This window comes from Barbus barbus (assembly GCF_936440315.1).
Source record: "Barbus barbus genome assembly, chromosome: 29".
NCBI lineage: Eukaryota > Metazoa > Chordata > Actinopteri > Cypriniformes > Cyprinidae > Barbus > Barbus barbus.
In genome coordinates, this window is record NC_136757.1 from 2,481,674 (window position 1) to 2,503,411 (window position 21,738).

At 42.2% G+C, this 21,738-nt stretch overlaps 1 protein-coding gene across 1 annotated transcript in view; it reads left to right on the top strand.

The window, feature by feature from the left end:
• Window positions 1–368: 368 nt before the first annotated feature.
• The window catches only part of LOC306849619 (choline dehydrogenase, mitochondrial-like), a 30,293-nt gene continuing 8,923 nt past the window's right edge, over window positions 369–21,738 (top strand). Inside the window, exons 1-4 of the mRNA XM_079384788.1 lie at window positions 369–420; window positions 11,676–12,447; window positions 14,310–14,461; window positions 19,233–19,362. Coding sequence (XP_079240914.1) covers window positions 11,727–12,447; window positions 14,310–14,461; window positions 19,233–19,362 — 1,003 coding nt within the window. The 5' untranslated portion in view covers window positions 369–420; window positions 11,676–11,726. The remainder of the gene's footprint in view (window positions 421–11,675; window positions 12,448–14,309; window positions 14,462–19,232; window positions 19,363–21,738) is intronic.

Sequence of the window (21,738 nt, forward strand, 5' to 3'; positions counted from 1 at the left end):
TTTTAACAGTGACAGTGTCAATTTGAATTCATTTCATTGCTAGCATTTCCTAAATATAAAAGTTCATGCATTTTACACAGTTTCACTGACACTGTAGCTTCTCTCAAGTAGGCTACAATAAATAAATAAATCAATCATAAATTTAGCTTACTAAATGGCATTTCGATAATGAATTTTCATATTTAAGAAAGTATACAAGTCTTGGACAACAATGGGTAAAACGATCCAGCTGTCTGTCTTGTTGAAATTATGAAGTTAAAATTCATGGATGAATGCATTCAGGACAGTCCAGTGTGGGAGGGGCTACGCTTGGCCCCGCCCACAGCTCGCAGTTGGACCGTGGAGTGGGAGGGGTTTCACGCAGAGTCCTTCCACATCTCTGCAGGTCACCTCTGCGCACTGCATGAAGAGCACTACACGGTAAGCTGTTTTTCAGTCTGTGGTCACTTGTAACTGCATGTTTCTAACTTCCCGATATACAAAACAGCAAGAGCTGTTGTGATTGTGCGGCTTTCGCTGTACTGTCAGCTCAAAGTTGTTGTTTTGACAGGAAAAGTTGCACAACAACCTCTAACCAGACAGTAACGCTGGGAACGCACTCGTGGAATGTTTCACTATTTTGTGCGATAAAAAAAAAAAAAAGAAGCAAGCACTAAACAACTCAAAACCATCGACAAATGGCAGAATTTTCAGAAATAAATAACATAGAAGTGTATTGTTGGGAATCACTGGTCAGACAGATCTCATGAAGTCAAACAATCCCAGAAATTTGCGCAGGATCGCTTTTGGAGTCCTATCAATCCTGAAGGATTTATTATAATTTGCTCATGGGATCCAACATAGAACAAAAGCTGCATTTGATGTGTCTGACCAAGGCCTTGAACATCAAAACCTTGCTGGATTGCAAACAGCAAAACTCCCACAAAATACCAAAACTCCCACAGCATCCTCTGTGTTTTTCTTACTGTTCAATAGCAAGACCTCATTGCTAAAGAGTCCATGAAGTTTTCTGATAAACATTACACAATATACAATAGGAGTTGAATGTGAATTTGTGAATTGCAATTTAGTAATTTTAGTTTATCCACCACAGTCTTATTTTTATTTGATCCAGAAGGGATCCTTGCGATCAAACTGATCCAATCATGTCACATTCTAGGCTTGTTTGACTGCTGCTCAACCCTGTTAGACACACATCAGAACACAGTCACATTTCTCCCGTTCAGATCAAATCATTAGAAATAAATCATTAACCACTCAGCATATATTGTGTTGATTTCTTCAGTTCTTCCATTCCCTGCCTAAAATTAAACAATGTGCTCTTAATTATACAAATACTTATATGATATATTATATTATACTATACTCATTGAATTTATTATATAGTATATATACGCATACTATTGTGAATATAGTAGTAATTGTCTAAAAGGTGTTAAGTATGATGTGCAAATTCACAATACAGCACAGGCTCAAGTGCATTATTGCTTTTATAAAATGGTTGCTACAAATTAAATATTTAAATATTCAATTATTATTTTAAAATTAAATATTTAAGACACTGCATTTTGTCATTAAAATGTTATTTCACAAACATAATCATGCAGTAATTGGGTTGTAGGTAATGCAGCTGTGCTGATATTCAGAACAACAACACAATTGTAAGTGCTATATAACTTTTATACAACAGTTCAATGAACTGCAGAAAGAGTCACTGAAAAGTCTCTAATTCACAAACCGACAGTGTGTTTAAAACAAAAACAAGCAGTGTGATACAAACAATGAAAAATAGAGGTCATCTGTAAGATGGGTTTAACAATGAATTGATACCAATAGTAGCTTTTGGAGCAAATGGTTATAAGGAGCAATTGCAATAGTCTGTAATAGTTTTTCTATTTAATAGTTTAAAAAACTATTAATAGTTTAATTCCTGTTTGCTTAGCCGCAGGAGGGTTTAGCAGTTGGTAGTCTTTGGTGTGACAGTATAACATTTAAACCCCTTTAAATGTAAAAAAACTCTAATTTCTCACTGACTCCACACAAAGTTTGTTTTGTGACTTTGCTTTGTACATGAATTATGGATTTAAAATGTGAGAAAAGCCAATGTATGTATGCATTTTCACTGTCCCACAGGATAAAAATTAATATAATATTTTCGTTATTTAAAATGCTGTAAATCATTAAACATTTCTTTGTCCTACATGGAACTGTTGTTAGAAAAGCTGCAGTGTTAGTCGATTTTTTTGCTTAAATTTGAGCCAAATATCAAAATTGTCCTATGGTGTGACTGTCCCAAGTATGGTGCAGTAAATTAGACATTTTTTTAATTAAAAAGAAAAGCATACAAATTTTAATAAATACACCCGGCATAATTGTACAAGTGTCTATTTTAGTAAATGGAAATAATTTTTTTCATATATTCCTGAAAGTGTAGGAACTTAATACATTTAGTCTCTGAAAAGCATGTGCTCTGGTGTGACACCATATCCTGATTTTAAATCGGCCAATTCCAGAAAAAACTGTAATTAGTTGAAGGACCCCATTCAAGGCTGTGTTACTGAAGCCCCCTGTGAAGCCCATGACATGAGCACATGGTCAAATTTAGTCTCAGAATTGTTCAAATATTTAACTTTTTCATTTGGTGTGATTGATTGAGGTTTAGAAGAGTTTTAGTTTAAAACTTTTAGAGTTTTAAGAGACTGAATTTTGTTGATAAATAATTTTTTGTTTAAAAACATGTTGATATTGTTTATATCAAAATTAAGCTTTCTCCTTTGACATGTTCAAAGTTAAATAGAAATATCAATAACTACCATTTCTGTCCTTTTATGTGACGTAATGTCCTATGGTGTGACACATAAAAGAACCACAGATTTGTTTTTATCTCAACATATCTAAAAAAAAATTTTTAAAAAGTTGAGTATTGCAATAGGGGAGAAACAAATAACACTCAACTTAAAATAGTATAATTTTCAGCAGTTTTGAATGGATGACAGCAAAGTTTATCTTGTTGTCAAAGTTTGTCTTGAAATTGTCCAACATGTCATGGGGAAAAATGATGTTAATTATATAATTTCATATTAAATAACGTTATATGAAAATAAGTGTCTAACAATAAAGATAAATCTCTCTCATGCTATTTATATATTATTTGGGGTTTTTTTCTTAATTTTTTGCTATGTCACACCATAGGACAAATTTATGGTACAGTTCAGGAAAAATGTTTAAACAAACAATGAAAGAATTGAAGTTAGTGACCCTTTATATTTTCTCAAAGATCAGACTTTACACTACATACATGTATGCATTTCTTCTTCAAAAATGGTCTTTTACAAAAAAGCATTTTTTACTGACTATTTGTCAACTACCCGTATACAGTTATTACATATAGAATTATTATTACATATCAATCGTGTTACAATAAAACACCCATTTTAGTTCTTGTTTATACAAACACAAATGTTTGATCTGATTGGCAGATTTTTGTAATCACTATGGTGTTTATCAAACAACACCAAAGAGTACAAGAGAACAGAGGCAATATAGTCGCTTCTGGATTATTCACTGTTATTTAGCAAAATATTCTGTTCACAAATTCGCCTGCCCATCCAGTCCTGATGGTTAATGGTAAATTAACTTGGCTTGATGGCCTTAATGGAGGCTCGAACCCTCCTTAACACTCGTCACCCACCCCCCACCCCCCCCCAAGCGTTGTCCTGGTCCTGGTAACATACGGTAGCAACAAGGGGGAAACTGGGGGTGGGTGGGGAGTAACCCCTGACAGACCTGCGAAGGCTGACCAGATGCGAGAGAGTCCGTCCGCGTTGGCATTGGACGACGAAGCAGAAGTCCTGGAGCGCGAGGAACCACCGTCTCACCCTGCCGTTGTTGTCCTTGGCCCTGGCCATCCATTGAAGGGGTGCGTGGTCCGTGAGGAGGGTGAATTTACGGCCTAGCAGGTAATAACGCAACTCCAGGACTGCCCACTTTATGGCCAGAACCTCTTTCTCGACCGTGGCGTAGTTCTTCTCGGCTTTCGTCAGCTTCCTGCTAATAAACAAGACAGGGTGTTCCTCACCCTCCTGGACTTGGGACAGGACGGCTCCCAACCCTGTTTCGGACGCGTCTGTCTGCAGCAGGAAGGGGCAGCCGAAGTCGGGGGCGTGTAGGACTGGTTCCTTCGTCAGGGCACACTTGATCCACTGGAATGCCTCCTCTGCCTCTGGACTCCAGGCGACGCACTCAGGCTGCCCCTTCCTGGTAAGGTCTGTCAGGGGGCTGGCTAAAGAGGAGAAGTCAGGGATGAAGCAGCGATAATACCCCGCCAACCCTAAGAAAGCCCGTACCTGTGTCTTCGTGCCGGGTCTTGGGGCGGCGCGGACGGCCTCCACCTTCTTCTCCTGTGGCTTGACGAGGCCCCATCCAACCTGGAAGCCCAGATACTTTGCCTCAAAGAGGGCCAGGTGACACTTGCGAGGGTTGGCGGTGAGCCCAGCCCTTCGAAGTTCCGTAAGCACCCGCCGCAGACGGTCCAGGTGGTCTTCCCAATGCTCCGAGTGGATGACTACATCGTCAAGGTATGCCGCTGCGTACTGCTGGTGCGGCCGAAGGATGACGTCCATGAGCCTCTGAAACGTGGCCGGCTCCCCGTGCAGGCCGAAGGGAAGGGTCAGATATTGCCAGTGGCCACTTGGGGTTGAAAATGCGGTCTTCGGCTTGGCATTTTCGGAGAGTGGTACCTGCCAGTAGCCCTTTGTCAGGTCCAGGGTGGAAATATAGCGGGCCCTTCCCAGGCGATCCAGAAGTTCATCCACCCGGGGCATTGGGTACCTGTCAAACTACGAGACTTCGTTGAGGCGCCGGAAGTCATCGCAGAAGCGGAGGGTGCCACCTGGCTTCGGGACCAGAACGATTGGGCTGGACCATGGGCTGCATGATGGTTCGATCACCCCTAACTTCAACATCTGCTGAATCTCTTCCTCAATAGCCTGCCGACGAGCCTCTGGGATACGGTAGGGCCGTTGTTTTACGATGACTCCCGGTGGTGTTTTGATGTCATGTTGTACGAGGCTGGATTGCCCGGGGACTGTAGAGAACACATCCGAGAACTGACCGACTAGGTGTTGCAGCTCAGCCTTTTAAGCCGCCGACAGAGCGGGGTTGGTGTCCACCAGCACGGGCTCCACGGTGGCAAGGGCAACGGTCTGTTCTCTGGTCCCCACCCATTTCTTCAGCAGGTTGATGTGGTATAGCTGCTCGGGGCTCCGTCTCCCCGGTTGCCATACACGGTACGTTACTGGTCCCACCTTCTCTACTACCGTGTATGGCCCCTGCCAGGTGGCCAGGAATTTGCAGGCTGCAGTGGGGACTAACACCATAACCCGGTCGCCAGTCTGGAATTCCCGAGGCTGAGCTGCCCGGTTATAGTGGCGCCGTTGAGCCTGCTGGGCTTTTTCCAGGTGTTCCCGGAATAAATGGCATGACGCGGTCGAATCTCGGTGACATGCTCGACTAGGAACCGGTGTGGGGTGGGCTGCTGGTGTTCCCATGCCTCCTTTGCTACGTCGAGCAGCCCGCGAAGTTGTCGACCGAAGAGGAGCTCAAACGGTGTAAAGCGTGTTGACGCTTGGGGGACCTCCCGTATACCAAACAGGACGTAGGGCAGCATCTGGTCCCAGTCCCGTTTGTCTTCTGCTGCCACCCGTCGCAACATTTGCTTGAGGGTCTGGTAGAAGCGTTTGACGAGTCTGTCCGTTTGAGGGTGGTATACGGTCGTCCGCAGTTGCTTTTCCCAGAGCAGGTGGCAGAGGTCAGCCATTAGCCGGGACATGAACGGTGTTCCCTGGTCGGTCAAGATCTCCGTCGGTATGCCGACTCGGCTGAACAGCAGGAAGAGCATGTGGGCGATGTTCTTCGCTGTGGCTTTCCTGAGAGGGGTGGCCTCGGGGTACCGGGTGGCGTAGTGGACTATGACGAGGATGTGTTCGTGTCCCCGGGCCGACTTCGGCAACGGCCCTACCAGATCCATCCCGATTCGCTCGAAGGGCACCTCTATGATGGGCAGCGGAATGAGCGGCGTGGGGGGAGGTGGCTTGGGAAACGTCTTCTGACAGTCGGGGCAAGCCTGGCAGAAGCGCTTTACTTCAGCCTCCAAGCCAGGCCAATGGAACCGGTCCTGAATGCGCTGGTGGGTATTAGCCGGGCCGAGGTGTCCTGCCATCAGATGCAAATGCGCCAACTGCAGGACTGTCTCCGTCTTCGAGCGCGGGACCACTAACAGTTTTTTCTCCTCCCCCTTCCGCTGGGCGACACAATAGAGCAGGCCGTTCTCTACGACGAAGTGGGGGAGAGGATGGTGTTTTGGCCGTGTGTCCTTGCCCTCCAACATGCATACCTGTGTCCAACAGTGTTTTAGTCGTTCATCCTCCCGCTGGGCACGGCCAAAGGAGCCCCCTCCCGTAACCTGTTGGTAGACATCATAGAATAGGTTAGTGCTATGGGAAGGGGACTCACCATCTCTCCCACTGTCAGAGGCCAAGAGAACGGGGCAGCGGCGGGGCCTCTTCGTTGGGCGCTGTCCATGGTGACCCCCTTTCGGGCTGACAGGCTGTGTGGCGGCGGCGAGAAGGGCTTCGAAGCCCGGCCAGTCTCGGCCCAGTAACACGGCCCAGTACTGGCAGACCCTTAACAAGCCCCACCTCTATGGGCCAGGACCCTGGGGTTGCGGAGATGTTAACGCGCCGAGCGGGTACCTGTCGCGTGTCCCCATGTATGCAGGTGATCGGCAGTACAGTCTTGGTCTCACTGCGGGGAGGCAGAATCTCCGCCTTGACGAGAGTGACGGCGCTGCCTGAATCGATCACTGCTTTGAATGGCCGGCCGTTGATCTTGATCTTGGCCTCCGGGGCTTCCCTAGGCAGCTCTTGGTGTACCACACAACCTGCCATCCAAGCCCGAGCTTTGGGAGAAGAGGGCGCTGTTGGCATAGACTCGTCTTGGGGTTCGGGGGCCGCCGTCCTGCCTATTGGCTCGCGAGATGCCCTCCGGCGCGCGCTACTCTGGAGCTACCCTCCGGGGAAAACGCGGTACTCGCTCCCCAACCTCACGTCGGTGGGCTGCCTCGGCCAGCTCGATCGCCTCCACTAGCTCCGATGTGGTGGTGGTATTTCGCATGCCGACGGCCTGGCGGTAAATGCGGGGCAGGGCGCAGAGGAGGCGATCAATGACCACGCGTTCCGTTACCTGGGCAGCCGTCGGCGCTCCATCCATCAACCAGTGCTGTGCTAGACGGGTCAGTTCTGCTGCTTGAGCATGTGCGGGACGTCGAGGCTGGTATGCCCAGTCATGGAAGCACTGGGTCGCGCACACTGGAGACAGCCCCACTCGGGCTAAAATTTCCCTTTTCACATCCTCATATTTTTCTGCCATCGCTGTAGGGAGGCCGAAAAAGGCACACTGAGCCTCGCAGGTGAGAAGCGGGGCCAGTGCGCGGGTCCAGTCATCAGGGTCCCATCCCTCCGTGGTGGCGATGTTCTCAAACATTTGTAGGTACGCCTCGACATCGTCGTGGGAAGTCATTTTGGGCAGCAGCTGGGCGGCTTGTGTCCGTGGGTCCGGTAACGGAACGCGCTGGTGGGCGGCCGTGCAGGAGGGCGGCGATCTCCTGGTAAGCCTGGCTCTGACGCGTGGCAAGATGTTCCACGATCTGGTGTTGGCGCAGGCTGACCTCCGTTAACTGCCGGAGAAGTTCTTCCATCCTGAGGGGAGGAGTAACCGCCTATCTGGAAGAGAGGAAAAAAAGGCGTGAAAATACGGAGATCGCTTGTCGGCGGAAACTTCCACTTAACATGCCCGCATTCTCCACCACTGTGACGGGGTGGAAAAATCACGTGTCAAGGAGAGCTCAAATAAATACCCCGGAGGGTGGATTTATTAACAATAAAATGGGTGCAGGGTGAAGAGTGGCTCGCTGAGGTGGTGCGGTGTTCTCCGTGTGATTTCCTGGGTGCGGTGAATCGGGGCTTTTCTTGTGGCAGGTCTGGATCGGTCACACGCTCGTATCTGCAATTAAGAAAGGGTTGCACGTTAGTTCTCAGCTTCAAGGAGACCAGTCTCACTGTGTCTTAGCCTCACGCGGCTTATATGGCCGCGGGCAAATGGGCCACAGGTGTGGCCGATCCAGCCGTGATGAGCGAGTGCAGGTGTTTCGCTTCTTTCTCCAGGGCAACGCTGATGAGTGCTCGGGACGCTCGTCACAATACATCAGGCCCGGCGCCAAAGACTTTGCCCCTCCTCCGGAATGAGGGGGACAGCCGGACTTTAGTTTCGCGTGTATAATACTCTAACTCATAGTGTACTCTAACTTTTAGATGGAAAAGCTGCCCATAACTCCTGGTCTAGGATCTGTTTTCTTTGTAATAATAGCATAACGAAATAGATCTGGCAAACAATCCAGTGTATCTTCTGCTTTGGAAAGTGTCAAATGATTTTACAATGCATTTTTGCAGAGGGGAGCAAAGTAATAATAATAATAATAATAATAATAATTAATTTAATAATAAAAAAAATAATTAATTACATTTATATAGCGCTTTTCTGCTTTTCTAAGCATTCAAAGCGCTCTACATTGTGAGGGGTGGTGTTTCCTCGTCCAATCACGAAGTAGCCAATCACAGACTTGTTTGTTGATTTCTACAACGCAATGGCCAATCAGGGGTGTTTAGGTTGGAATCCACACACTCACTGCTTTTTGTCCAGCACTGAGTTCTATCATGCTCGTAACTTTATAAAAAAAAAATTTAAAAAAAGATTCGTTGTGTGGTCACATTCATTCATTAAAACGGAACTTTGTAAGATCGTGATGAAAGAGTGACAGATTTGAATAAATTTAAAGGGAGCGCTCACGAACACATCCTCTCTGTATACGATAATATATTCAGAATTTAAATAAAACTTGTGTTTTTCATGCTTGACAAGCGGCCACGTAAGACACAGAGATAACTAACTACACTATATAGATCTAGATAATCATTTCAGAAGCACTGAGTGGTGTGATTCTGCAACCGAGCCTGGTCCAAACGCAAGATTTGGAAACGGTTATTAATTATTTGTATTGGCTGCCAAACCAAATCATACACCTTCTTGCTTTTCAGTTTAATTTAAGTATTTTTGTGAACGTATATGCTTTAATAACAAATAATTGTAACATTTTACAATAAGGTTCCATTAGTTAATGTTAATTAATGTATTTAAGTGTATTAAAGTGTTAATTATTGTAAAGTGTTACCCAAATAATTCATTTTGAGCGTTTACTTGAAACTAACTGCAAAAGATGAGGGCAATATGCTAATGTTTCATGTTGACGTCAACATGATACAGCTTGGGATTCATTTTAAAAACTACTCGTTTCAATGTTTCAGAGTTGACTTTTTCTTTTGAGACAATAACTTTATACACGGTGCTCTTTCAGATTTAAAACTTTACAGGATGTTTTCTTTCATTTATAGCTGTGTTACACACTGCATGAAAAGTAATTTTCAAAAATCCACAACAGGGGCACGACAAAGCTTATCTACAGTTGGGAAAAAAATATTTGATCTCCTGCTGATTTTGTACGTTTGCCCACTGACAAAGAAATGATCAGTGTATAATTTTAATGGTAGGTTTATTTTAACAGTGAGTGACAGATTAACAACAAAATTATCCAGAAAAATGTATTTAAAAAAAAGCTATAAATTGATTTGCATTTTAATGAGTAAAATAAGTATTTGACCCCTTTGCAAAACTTGACTTAGTACTTGGTGGCAAAACCCTTATTGGCAATCACAGAGGTCAGACATTTCTTGTAGTTGGCCACCAGCTTTGCACACATCTCAGGAGGGATTTTGTCCCACTCCTCTTTGCAGATCCTCTCCAAGTCATTAAGGTTTTGAGGCTGACATTTGGCAACTCGAACCTTCAGCTCACTCCACAGATTCTCTATGGGATGAAGGTCTGGAGGCTGGTTAGGCCACTCCAGGACCTTAATGTGCTTCTTCTTGAGCCACTCCTTTGTTGCCTTGGCTGTGTGTTTTGGGTCATTGTCATGCTGTAATACCCATCCACGACCCATTTTCAATGCCCTGATGGTACATGGCCCCGTCCATCGTCCCTTTGATGCGGTGCAGTTGTCCTGTCCCCTTAGCAGAAAAACACCCCCAAAGCATAATGTTTCCACCTCCATGTTTGACGTGGGGATGGCGTTCTTGGGGTCATAGGCAGCATTCCTCCTCCTCCAAACACGGCGAGTTGAGTTGATGCCAAAGAGCTGGATTTTGGTCTCATCTGACCACAACACTTTCACCCAGTTCTCCTCTGACTCATTGGCAAACTTCAGACGGGCTGTACATGTGCTTTCTTGAGCAGGGGGACCTTGCGGGCGCTGCAGGATTTCAGTCCTTTACGGCGTAGTGTGTTACCAATTGTTTTCTTGGTGACCATGGTCCCAGCTGCCTTGAGATCATTGAGAAGATCCTCCTGAGTAGTTCTGGGCTGATTCCGCAAGTCCTCATGATCATTGAAACTCCACGAGGTGAGATCTTGCATGGAGCCCCAGACCGAGGGAGATTGACAGTTATTTTGTGTTTCTTCCATTTGTGAATAATCACAGCAACTGTTGTCACCTTCTCACCAAGCTGCTTGGCGATGGTCTTGTAGCCCATTCCAGCCTTGTGTAGATCTACAGTCTTGTCCCTGACATCCTTGGACAGCTCTTTGGTCTTGGTCTCGGTGGAGAGTTTGGAATCTGATTGATTGATTGCTTCTGTGAACAGGTGTCTTTTATACAGGTAGCAAACTGAGATTATCTCCCTTTAAGAGAGTGCTCCTAATCTCAGCTCCTTACCTGTATAAAAGACACCTGGCAGCCAGAAATCTTGCTGATTGATAGGGGATCAAATACTTATTTGACTCATTAAAATGCAAATCAATTTATAACTTTTTCACTGTTCAAAAAACCTACCATTACAATTATAAATTTCTTTGTCAGTGGGCAAATGTACACAATTAAAAATCAAGCTTAAAATGAATTGCCACCTCATATAATAATTATATGAATTATAAATAATAATATATATGAAACAAATTTAATAAGTAGCAACAAAAGTCAGGCCATTTTTTCTAAAAAATGATTTGATTGTAAACTGCTTTAATTTGGAGCGAGAGATACGGGGGAGTGCCTGTATTGCATCAGATATATGTCACTTTGCTCACAGCTGATTGATCTAGTGTGGGTTTGCGATTTCTAACCCAGAATAAAACCTGCTCAAGTTACCATGGTAAAGAAACCTGCTCAAAACCAACCCACATTCATGAGCTCAGAGAAAACTCTGAGTTTGCTCAAACTAAACGCGAACTTACCTGAATAAAAACTGAAACCGGCTTTGTGCAACAGGTCTCAGGAGGTGCAGAGGTCACGTTTACTATTATACTAAAATCAGGATAAAAGTAATGTTAAAGATTTACTAGTTTCTAAACTTCTAGACTGTTTTCGTAGCTAGAAATTGCACTTTGCACGTGTAATCTATTTAACATATATACTTTTCCATAAATGCTAATCCTGAAAGGAAAGCATCAAACATTATGAATTGAATATACTGAGTGTTTAATCCAGTGTTCTCTGTGTTTGTTTCCTCAAGGTCCCCGATGACCATCAGTGCAGCACTTTGAAACCTGAGATCCCCATCAGTATGCTGTGCTTCTCATCGTCTGTGAGGCTCATGTCAAGCCTTCGCAGGTACATCGGTGTGCAACGCTTGCCAAACTCATGTCCACTGCTGCAGCAACACAGGCACAGCAGCACCGCAGTAAATAAGGCCACAGCGTCCTACAGCTATGTGATAGTCGGGGCCGGATCCGCAGGCTGCGTGCTGGCCAACCGCCTGTCAGAGAACGCCTCCGATTCGGTGCTCCTTCTTGAGGCGGGACCCAAAGACAAGCAGCTGGGAAGCACCCGTCTGTCCTGGAAGATTCACATGCCGGCCGCTCTGACCTATAACCTCTGCGACGAAAAGTACAACTGGTTTTACCACACACTGCCTCAGACGCACATGGACGACAGGGTGATGTACTGGCCTCGTGGCCGCGTCTGGGGCGGCTCGTCTTCACTCAATGCCATGGTGTACATTCGGGGGCACGCCCAGGACTACAACCGCTGGCAGAGCGAGGGGGCCGAGGGCTGGGACTACGATCACTGTCTTCCGTACTTCCGCAAGGCCCAGATGCATGAGCTGGGAGCGGACCGATACCGAGGGGGCGACGGCCCTCTGCATGTGACGCGAGGAAAGACCAGTCACCCTCTGCACCATGCGTTCATCGAAGCGGGCCAGCAGGCCGGATACCCCTTCACGGATGACATGAACGGATTCCAGCAGGAAGGAGTGGGCTGGATGGATATGACTATCCACAGAGGTGATCGTTGGGAAATTAAATTAGGGCTGGGCGATAAACAATATCATATAGAGGTCATGGTAAAATTAATGGCGATGATGATAAGATCTACACATGTTTACTTGATATGGATTAATCTAACAGCAGAAATAAAGGCGAATGAATGGTACAGTTCTTCAAAACAGCAAAATAAAAGTTCAGTCTAACTTGAAGAAATTATACATTACATTTATATTTAGTCATTTTGCAGACGCTTTTATCCAAAGTGGCTTACAATAGAAGCAATCAAAATGAACAAAAGAGCAATGATATGCAAGTGCTATAACAAGTCTCAGTTAGCTTAACGCATTACACGCAGCAAGATTTTTTTTATTATTATATAGTAATAAAAGGAAAAAAAAACCTTGCACTCTATTCATTTACTAACTGCTTGTTTTTTTGAAAAAAAAAAACAACTAAAAAACTAACACTAGCTTCTCTATTGTTTTTGTATTCTATCTATTTTTTATTTATTTATTATACAATTAACAAAAACCAAAAAAGGCCTCTAACACTAGCTTGCTCTTTTCTTTTTCTATTCTATCTGTTTTCTTGTTATTAAATGACTAAATGTATTGTAATGTAAATATATGAAAACAGATAGAATAGAAAAAGAATAGAGCAAGCTAGTTTTAGAGGCCTTTTTTTAGTTTTTTGTTAATTGTATAATAAATAAAAACAAAAAAATTAGAATGCAAATTTTTTTTTGTTTTTCTTTTTTAAGAAAACAAGCAGTTAGTAAATAGAGTGCTAAAAGTCTAAAAGGGTCTTTTTTTAAAAGAATAAAATTAGAATAGAGAGTGCTAGAGTTAGAGGGTCAAATAATGATGGAAGAGATGTGTTTTTAGCCGATTCTAGAAGATGGCTAAGGATTCAGCTGCTGGGATTGAGTTGGGCAGGTCATTCCACCAGGAGGGAACAATTAATGAAAAAGTCTGTGAAAGTCATTTTATGCCTCTTTGGGATGAACAAAGCGACGTTCACTTGCAGAACGCAAGCTTCTAGAGGCACATAGGTCTGAAGTAATGAATTTAGATAAAGTGGTGCAGAGCCAGAGGTGGTTTATTAGGCAAACATTAATGCCTTGAATTTTATTGGTAGCAGAAATATATTACTATTGTTTTACTGTTAATTACTATCTAAAATCTAAAAGTAATAATAACAATGTTGTTTATTAAGGGACTATCATACAAGATTATTTTATCTGACAAAATATAAAAATGCAGTGTTTTGTAGTAAATGAATTGTTATATATTCATTTGATTGCATTTTAAAAGATTGATTAAATCTAAATTGGTTAAATTTAGGTTGATTAAATTAAATAGGTTAAAAGTTTTATTCATTCTTTTTTTATTTCAAATCAACACAATTCATTTGTGATGATAAATTGGTATTAAATGATAAAACACAGAATCCAGAAAAAATAAAATGAATTTAATTTTGAACAAACATGATATGTTTACGTTCGTTGTCAAGGTCTAACAAACTTGTGGAAAAAATTTCCTTCCCCATTAATGGTAGATGAATAGTGATAAATATCAGTACCGTATGGTTTGAAAAAAAGATGTAGTGATAAGCTTTTTGCCTTATCACCCAGCCCTACCTTGAATTAAGGCAGTTCATCGTAATGCAAGTCTATGGGGTTTTCCGACTCATTTTAGCATCTGAATAAAAGTCTGGTCACTTAGTCAAATAACAGCACACATCTTGCCTCTTATGATGTGAGGAATCATTCATGTCTGTAACAGTTTAATATTTTGTATGAGCACTAGTGATAATGTAATTCTTTGGTTGAATCTGTAATGATCAAATTCATAGTCACCTTCTTTCTTTTTCTCACACAGGTAAACGGTGGAGCACAGCCAGTGCTTACCTCCGGCCTGCGCTGTCCAGACCCAATCTGAGAACAGAAGTGTGCTGCATGGTGACCCGTATTCTGTTTGATGGGACGCGAGCAAGAGGGGTGGAGTACCAGCAGGATGGACAGACGAAAAAGGTCAAAAATTTAACTCGCTGGCATTAGTATTTATGTCAAATTAACTTTTTACACTGCACTTAAAGGGGACATAACACACAATTTCACCCAATCTCATGTTAATCTGTGTAGAGTAGTATTGCATCCTTCATATCCCTAAAGAGTCTTTAATTGTATCATATTTATAAAACAAAGTTACAGCTTTACGATTCTCTCCAAAAACAGCCAATCTCCTGGAGGCATACTGTGGGCGGAGCTAAAGAGTCACAAGCACCTTGAGCGCCGATTTCCAACAAAACACAGACATTTGATGCAGTTTTACTTACCATCTGCAGTACTGAATTATGACCTTTTAACGCTGGGCCTTGTTTATAAAACATTCATCACAAATTAATCATAATATGAATCATCATAAATGACAGCAACAAATAAACACTTGCGAAACTCTGTTGCTGCCCGGAAAAACAAACTGCATCCACTGTTCACGTAACGCTGGGTTCTTTGGGAAGCTGAACAAGCTTATCTTTCCTTTACAACCAAAACACACTTCTTTGGAGACATTCTTCTTGAGTGAGTCCTGTGCAGTGCTGCCGATGATGTTGGGCGTTTTTTTCCTAAAAGCTGATCGTAGCTCCATTGGTTTCAATGGGTCTATGATGTACTTTAGCTTACGATGCTTTTGGGAAACGCAGCCCAGGTTGATGCAGGAGAAGTGCCCATACAAGGAATTCCTCCCTTTATGTCGTCATGAAGAGCCATGCTCACAAAAACTTTCCGAAACTTGAACGAAACCAGAAAGAGTGTATTTGGCACAGGAGTACTCCGTCATATGTCCAAATGTTCTTTTGAAACTTTGGCCATGTTTAGCATGAGAATCCAACTCTTTAAAGCCTGGCTCACACTACAGGAGTTTTAGCCCGATTTCCTCCACCCGGAGAATCGGAGCAAACATCTGGAATACCTTGATCGGCTTCGATGTTCGGCACAGATGATCTGGTAATGTGAGGTGTTCACAGATCGAATCTTGCACCTCCCGATCTGCTCGCACACAAATCGGGGCCACCCCGATCATATCAAACATGTCTGGTATTTAGGATTTAAATCGGGACCATGACTGCTATGATTATTTCAGTACTTTCACAATAGCAATGTGCGACTGCAAAACAGCTTCTGTGTGGATAGTGGAGATGGAGGAAACAGCTTCTTGAAGTTTTGTAGTAACATGACTGTCTGTATAATGTGTCGAAAATTTATCACAACCGTAAGGAGAAAGAGAAGCGCTGGCTGGGGTGAAATAGCCTCAGTTTTGGACATACCGGCATACCGGCCTAGCACGCTAGCTAACATATGTTAACATTGCTGACGATCTGCTGAGTGAGATCACGTGAGGCGGCAATCCCTCCGGAATGATAATCTTAATAACATCTTGTAGTGTGTGATGTGCCATGATTTTCAAATCTTGTAGTGTGCGCATTTTTAAGATTTGAGGGAAGAAAATCTGCGAAGATTCTCCTTCTGTGTGTGTGCTGCAGCCAGTTTTCATAATCGGTTTTAAAACTCCCGTAGTGTGAGCCCGGCTTAACATTTACACTGTTATTTACAGTGTAAATAACTCAGAATGCACGAAACTGCATTTGACCCCCCTTTATCCCCTGGGTTATCAATGTTTTAAACCCTGCGGTTAAGGAAAAATGCTAACTGTCAAAATGCCTCAAAATGCCTCATTAATTGGAGTGAAGAACAGTCAAGGCATTTTCTGTATTGCACAAAGCAGAGCATGTAAACCTTTCGAAGTATGCTATATTGGTCGTGATTTGACTTTTCATGTGCACTACCTATTGGAAGCTTCTATTTGAGCTTTTAATCACACACACATGAAGCAGAATGTGGATGAGCAAAGTATGCTTAGGCTTTGGGTTTCTAAATAAATTTATTTTGCTAATTTCATTACAAACAGTCAGATAGTGCAGTCAGGAATATATAATCCTGCCATTAATAATTTTGAGTGGGAATAGCCCTTAAAGGAGTAGTTCACCCAAAAATTTAAATTTGCTCTTATTTTACTCGCCCTCAGGCCATCCAAGTAAAAAAAAAGCATATACAGGCAAGACAAAATTAATATCCGTGGCTCCTGAAGATATCAATAAGATAAGGTCTTGTAAAGTGAAACGATTTTTCTGTGAGAAAAATTGTGCATACGTGATAAAGACAATGCTGAATCGAATATTGAAGAAAGCTCATTGAAATGATCTATCCGAAAGAACCAGTTCACGGAAACAAATCAGACTTTCCCATTTGTGAATGAATGAATGATGCATTTATATAGCACTTTATTGTGTATTGCTGTACACCCAAAGCGCTTTACAATCATGAGAGGGGGTCTCTCCTCGACCACCACCAGTGTGCAGCATCCACTTGGATGATGCGACGGCAGCCACACTACAACGGCGCCAGTACACTCACCACACACCAGCTACAGGTGGAGAGGAGGGAGAGTCATTGAGCCAATCACATGTATGGGGATTATTAGGAGGCCATGATAGACAAGGGCCAGTAGAGGGAATTTGGCCAGGACACCGGGGTTACACCCCTACTCTTTACGAGAAGTGCCATGGGATTTTTAATGACCACAGAGAGTCAGGACCTCGGTTTAACGTCTCATCCGAAAGACGGTGCTCTTTTTGACATCATAGTGTCCCCGTCACTATACCGGCCTCACTAACACCTCTTCCAACAGCAACCTAGTTTTCACCGGAGGTCTCCCATCCAGGTACTGACCAGGCTCAACCCTGCTTAGCTTCAGTGGGCAACCAGTCTTGGGCTGCAGGGTGATATGGCATTTGTCTGAGGCTATGTATTATGGGTAAAAATGCTGTAAATAATGTTCAGTTTCTTGCACAGACCAATCATTTCGCTTCATAAGACCTCAATATATCATCAGAAGCCATGGTATTCATTTCGTCTTGCTTTCATATGCTTTTGTTTAGTGTTTTAAAGAGCCGGTAGCCATTAACTTTAAATGTTTTAATTCCCAAGGGACCACGGTTCCAGCTAAAATTCTTCTTTATTGTTCTGCTGATGAAAAAACATCACCTACATATTGAATGGCCTGAAAGTGAGTGAATTAACAGCAATTTATATCACTTGTGAGTGAGATCTAATGGTATTTAGTTGCAAAAATGTATGCATATGTGAATGATTGACTTAAAATTATGACACCTATTTCCACACAGTTGATCTGATTTATTTGAACTTAAATTAGGTTAATTGTACTGATGAGTAAAATTCATTCTAATTTAAAGAGATCACACCTATTTCATTTGACATATTCTGTGAATGTTCCATAACTGTTGCTGTTCAGACTGGTGCCCTTGTGCAGAGTTGCATAATGTTTAATTATTTTGATCATTTTGTTTGTTTATTTTTTGGTTACGGTTGTGAAGAGGGGAGCTTGTGCTTAGGTTGTCAGTAGCTGTCATACACATAAATGTTCTACGATCGTTTGATTGCGAAGGATAGAAACAATGACCACATGTGACTCTGGAGCACAAAAGCAGTCATAAGAAGCACAGGTATACTTGTAGCAATAGCCAACAAAACATTGTGTGGGTCAAAATTATAAATGTTTATTTTATGCCAAAAATCAATAGGACATTTATGTAAAGATCATGTTCCATGAAGATATTTAGTAAATTTTCTACCATGAATATATATATATATATATATATATATATATATATATATATATATATATATATATATAAACTTTGATTAGTAATATGCATTGCTAAGAACTTCATTTAGACTACTTTAAATGCTATTTTCTCAATATTTAGATTTTTTATTTTTTTTGCACACTCAGATTCCAGATTTTCAAATAGTTGCATCTCTGGCTAAATATTGTCCGATCATAACAAATCATACATCAATGGAAAGATTATTTATTCAGCTCTCAGATGATGTATAAATCTCAATTTTAAAGAAATGGCCCTTATGACTGGTCCAGGGTCACATATAAAGTGTGTAAATCATGTGCTGGCCCTCAAACTAATTTATTTTATATATTCTTATAAGAACTAATAGCCAACATAACACTTGTTCACATCACTTGTTATAACTTTTGTAGCATGCAAGGAATGATCAAGTAAAAATGTTCTCATCACTGGCATTAGCACAGTTACAGCTCATTGAGAACAACAGCTCATGTAGCTAACCAACCACAAGGTCTACACTTCAGCATAACGGTAACCTAAAAAACCCCCGATATAACAAACTCTTTCAAATGTCAAATATAACTGAACAACAAACCTTAATGTCTTTCCCTTTACTAATTAAACAGCACTTAACATAACCGAGCAAATGCTTTGGCCATTTTTATCCTTTAAAACATTCATAAGGCTATTGTGCGATAGCATAGAAAACCAACCAGATGAAGGAACCTCAGTAGACAGGATGCTAAATGAGATGAGCTCCTCTGAACATCTAAAGCCTTTGTCAGCATCATGTTGTGACTTTGAGAAATGTTCAGGAGCCAGGTTGTGTAATCTGTGTGATTAACCTACATAGGTTGCAAAGTTGGGACTTTTTTTCCACCAGACTCTCACCACAGTGATCAACAGATCTGAAAATGTCTGTAAAAGACTGCTGATCAGTGATGATAAACACGGTTGTTGTGCTCAATGGCTTCTCTTATCTGGCCATCAGTCTTTCACTTTCAGTCATTTCCGCTGATGTTATATAAAAACAGATGAGTGATTTGTTGACACGTGAATGTCTCTCACGTTGACTTCAGGTGTTTGCTGATAAGGAGGTCATTCTCAGCGGTGGAGCCATAAACTCTCCACAGCTCCTCCTGCTGTCTGGAGTGGGAAACGCAGATGAACTTCGCAAACATGATATTCCCCTAACACAGCATCTTCCAGGTGACCCCATTTCCTTCTTTACGCAATGTATCTTCAAGATACTTCAGACCAGGTCCACAGTTAAAACAAAAAAGGCTTTAGTGAGGAAGTAAAATGGGCTTTACTGGCAAACTGGCTGTTAACTTTAGAGTAGGCATAAAACAGAAGTTGTGACAGATTTTAGTAATGTATTATTATTATCTCTTGTGGAAAAGAAGTACACTTTATTACGTTTTCTCACTTTATAACTCTTAAAAATAGCATTGTTATCAGGTATTTTATAATCCAGATGACAGGGCAGTCTATTTAATTGTAAGTGTAAGGTTAGGTGTTTATTAGGCTACTGAATGAACTAGTTTACTGAAATCTTTCAGAAAGTAACAAAACATTTAATCCATTTTAAATGACGTTAGCAAAATTGTTTTTTCCATCTAGATTATAAAATAACAATGCTATGTTTTAGTGTTTTACAGTGAGTAGTGCATCTGCATCAAATGACACGCATCAACGCTTGCATTGTTATCTGACAAAATTTAAAACTAGTGCTGTCGAAAATTAACTTTTCCAGTTTAACGGCATTAAAAATATTTAATGCAGGGGCGGAGCTTGGGTTGGCCACTCCACTCACAACTGCAGCTTCGGTCTCTTTTTTTCTTGACAAGAATTGCATTTATTTAGACGCAGAACGTCTTTACCACCACATCAAATGGGAGACGTTTCAGACGCACACTCAACTTGAGCGTGAGGCGCGAGTCAAACGAGCACAGAAACAGATACGAGGTGACGAGCTTCATCAGTAGAACATCAGTGAACTGTGGTCAGATGAGATGTTGTCAGGCCATTGTCAGTAAAAAACAATTTTCCTGTCCTGTCAGCTGTTATACCGTGCTTGTAACACGTGCTATTTCATATTAAAGTGTGAATGAAACTACGAGCATGAGAGTTCAGCAGCAGCAGCTCTTAAAGTAATAGCAGCCAAATAACATAATAACCAGCTACTGTGATGTTTGTTCATCAAAGAAAAAAAGAGGAAATCAATAACTGTTTTAGCTTTAAGGATTCACCTGTATTTAATTTAGCATTTTGTGTTGATAACTTTTCAATAGCAATGATAACTATTTAATTTCTGTATATTGTCTACTTGCTGAAGGGCACTGGTAGCTAAATATGACATTATAATGGGTTCATGTGAACATTGTTTTAAGTTCACTTAAATTAGAAGTTATTTTTTTTTTGTCTAATATATGTTCAAATTGACAGCTCTCAATTATGCTGTAGTGTTGAATGGCTGTAGTCAATGGTTAAAAATGAGGGAAAAATAACAAATACCTAAACACATCAGTAGTATTGGTATCATTGGTATCACCTTCAGTCATGAAACATTGGCGCTAAACAAATATAAAAATATACTGTCTTTGTTGTTTCTACATTCATTTGAAGATTGAATGTAAAATGATTGAAATATAAAAGTATATTTAAAAACTTTAATGTTAGGTGAGATTAATTTCAGAAAACAAAGTTAATTTTTCTTAATCGATTGACAGCACTATTTAAAACACATTATTAATGTGGATTTTACACCATAAATTTATACCAAGCTTTTTCCGAATGGTATCGTACTTGGCAGTATGTCACTTCACAGACATCTTCAACATCTCACTAAATCAGGCTGTTGTCCCCACATGCTTCAAAGCTACCACCATCATTCCAGTCCCTAAGAAGTCATCTCCATCCTGCTTCAATGACTACCGTCCAATAGCACTCACTCCCATCCTCATGAAGTGCTTTGAACGGCTAGTCTTGCACCACATCAAGTCTGTCCTCCCCCCCTCCCTGGACCCCTTCCAGTTTGCATATAGGTCCAACCGCTCGACCGATGATGCCATCACCACTGCCCTCCACCCAGCCCTCACACATCTGGAGAAAAAAGACTCATATGTCAGGATGCTGTTCATAGACTTCAGTTCAGCATTCAACACAATCATCCCTCAACAGCTCACTCACAAACTGGTCCAGCTGGGGCTCAGCACCTCTCTGTGCAACTGGCTGTTGGACTTCCTGACCGGGAGACCTCAAGCAGTACGGGTCGGCAGTAACACATCCAGCACCATCACACTGAACACTGGGGCCCCCCAAGGATGTGTGCTGAGCCCCCTCCTCTTCACTCTGCTGACCCACGACTGCACACCATCACACAACTCCAACATTTTCATTAAGTTTGCGGATGACACGACTGTGGTGGGTCTCATCAGCAACAGAGATGAGACAAACTACAGGAGCGAGGTGAGCCGCCTGGCCGGGTGGTGCAGTGACAACAATCTCTCTCTGAACGTGAAGAAGACGAAGGAGATTGTTGTTGACTTCAGGAGAGTACACACTCAGCATGCCCCTCTGACC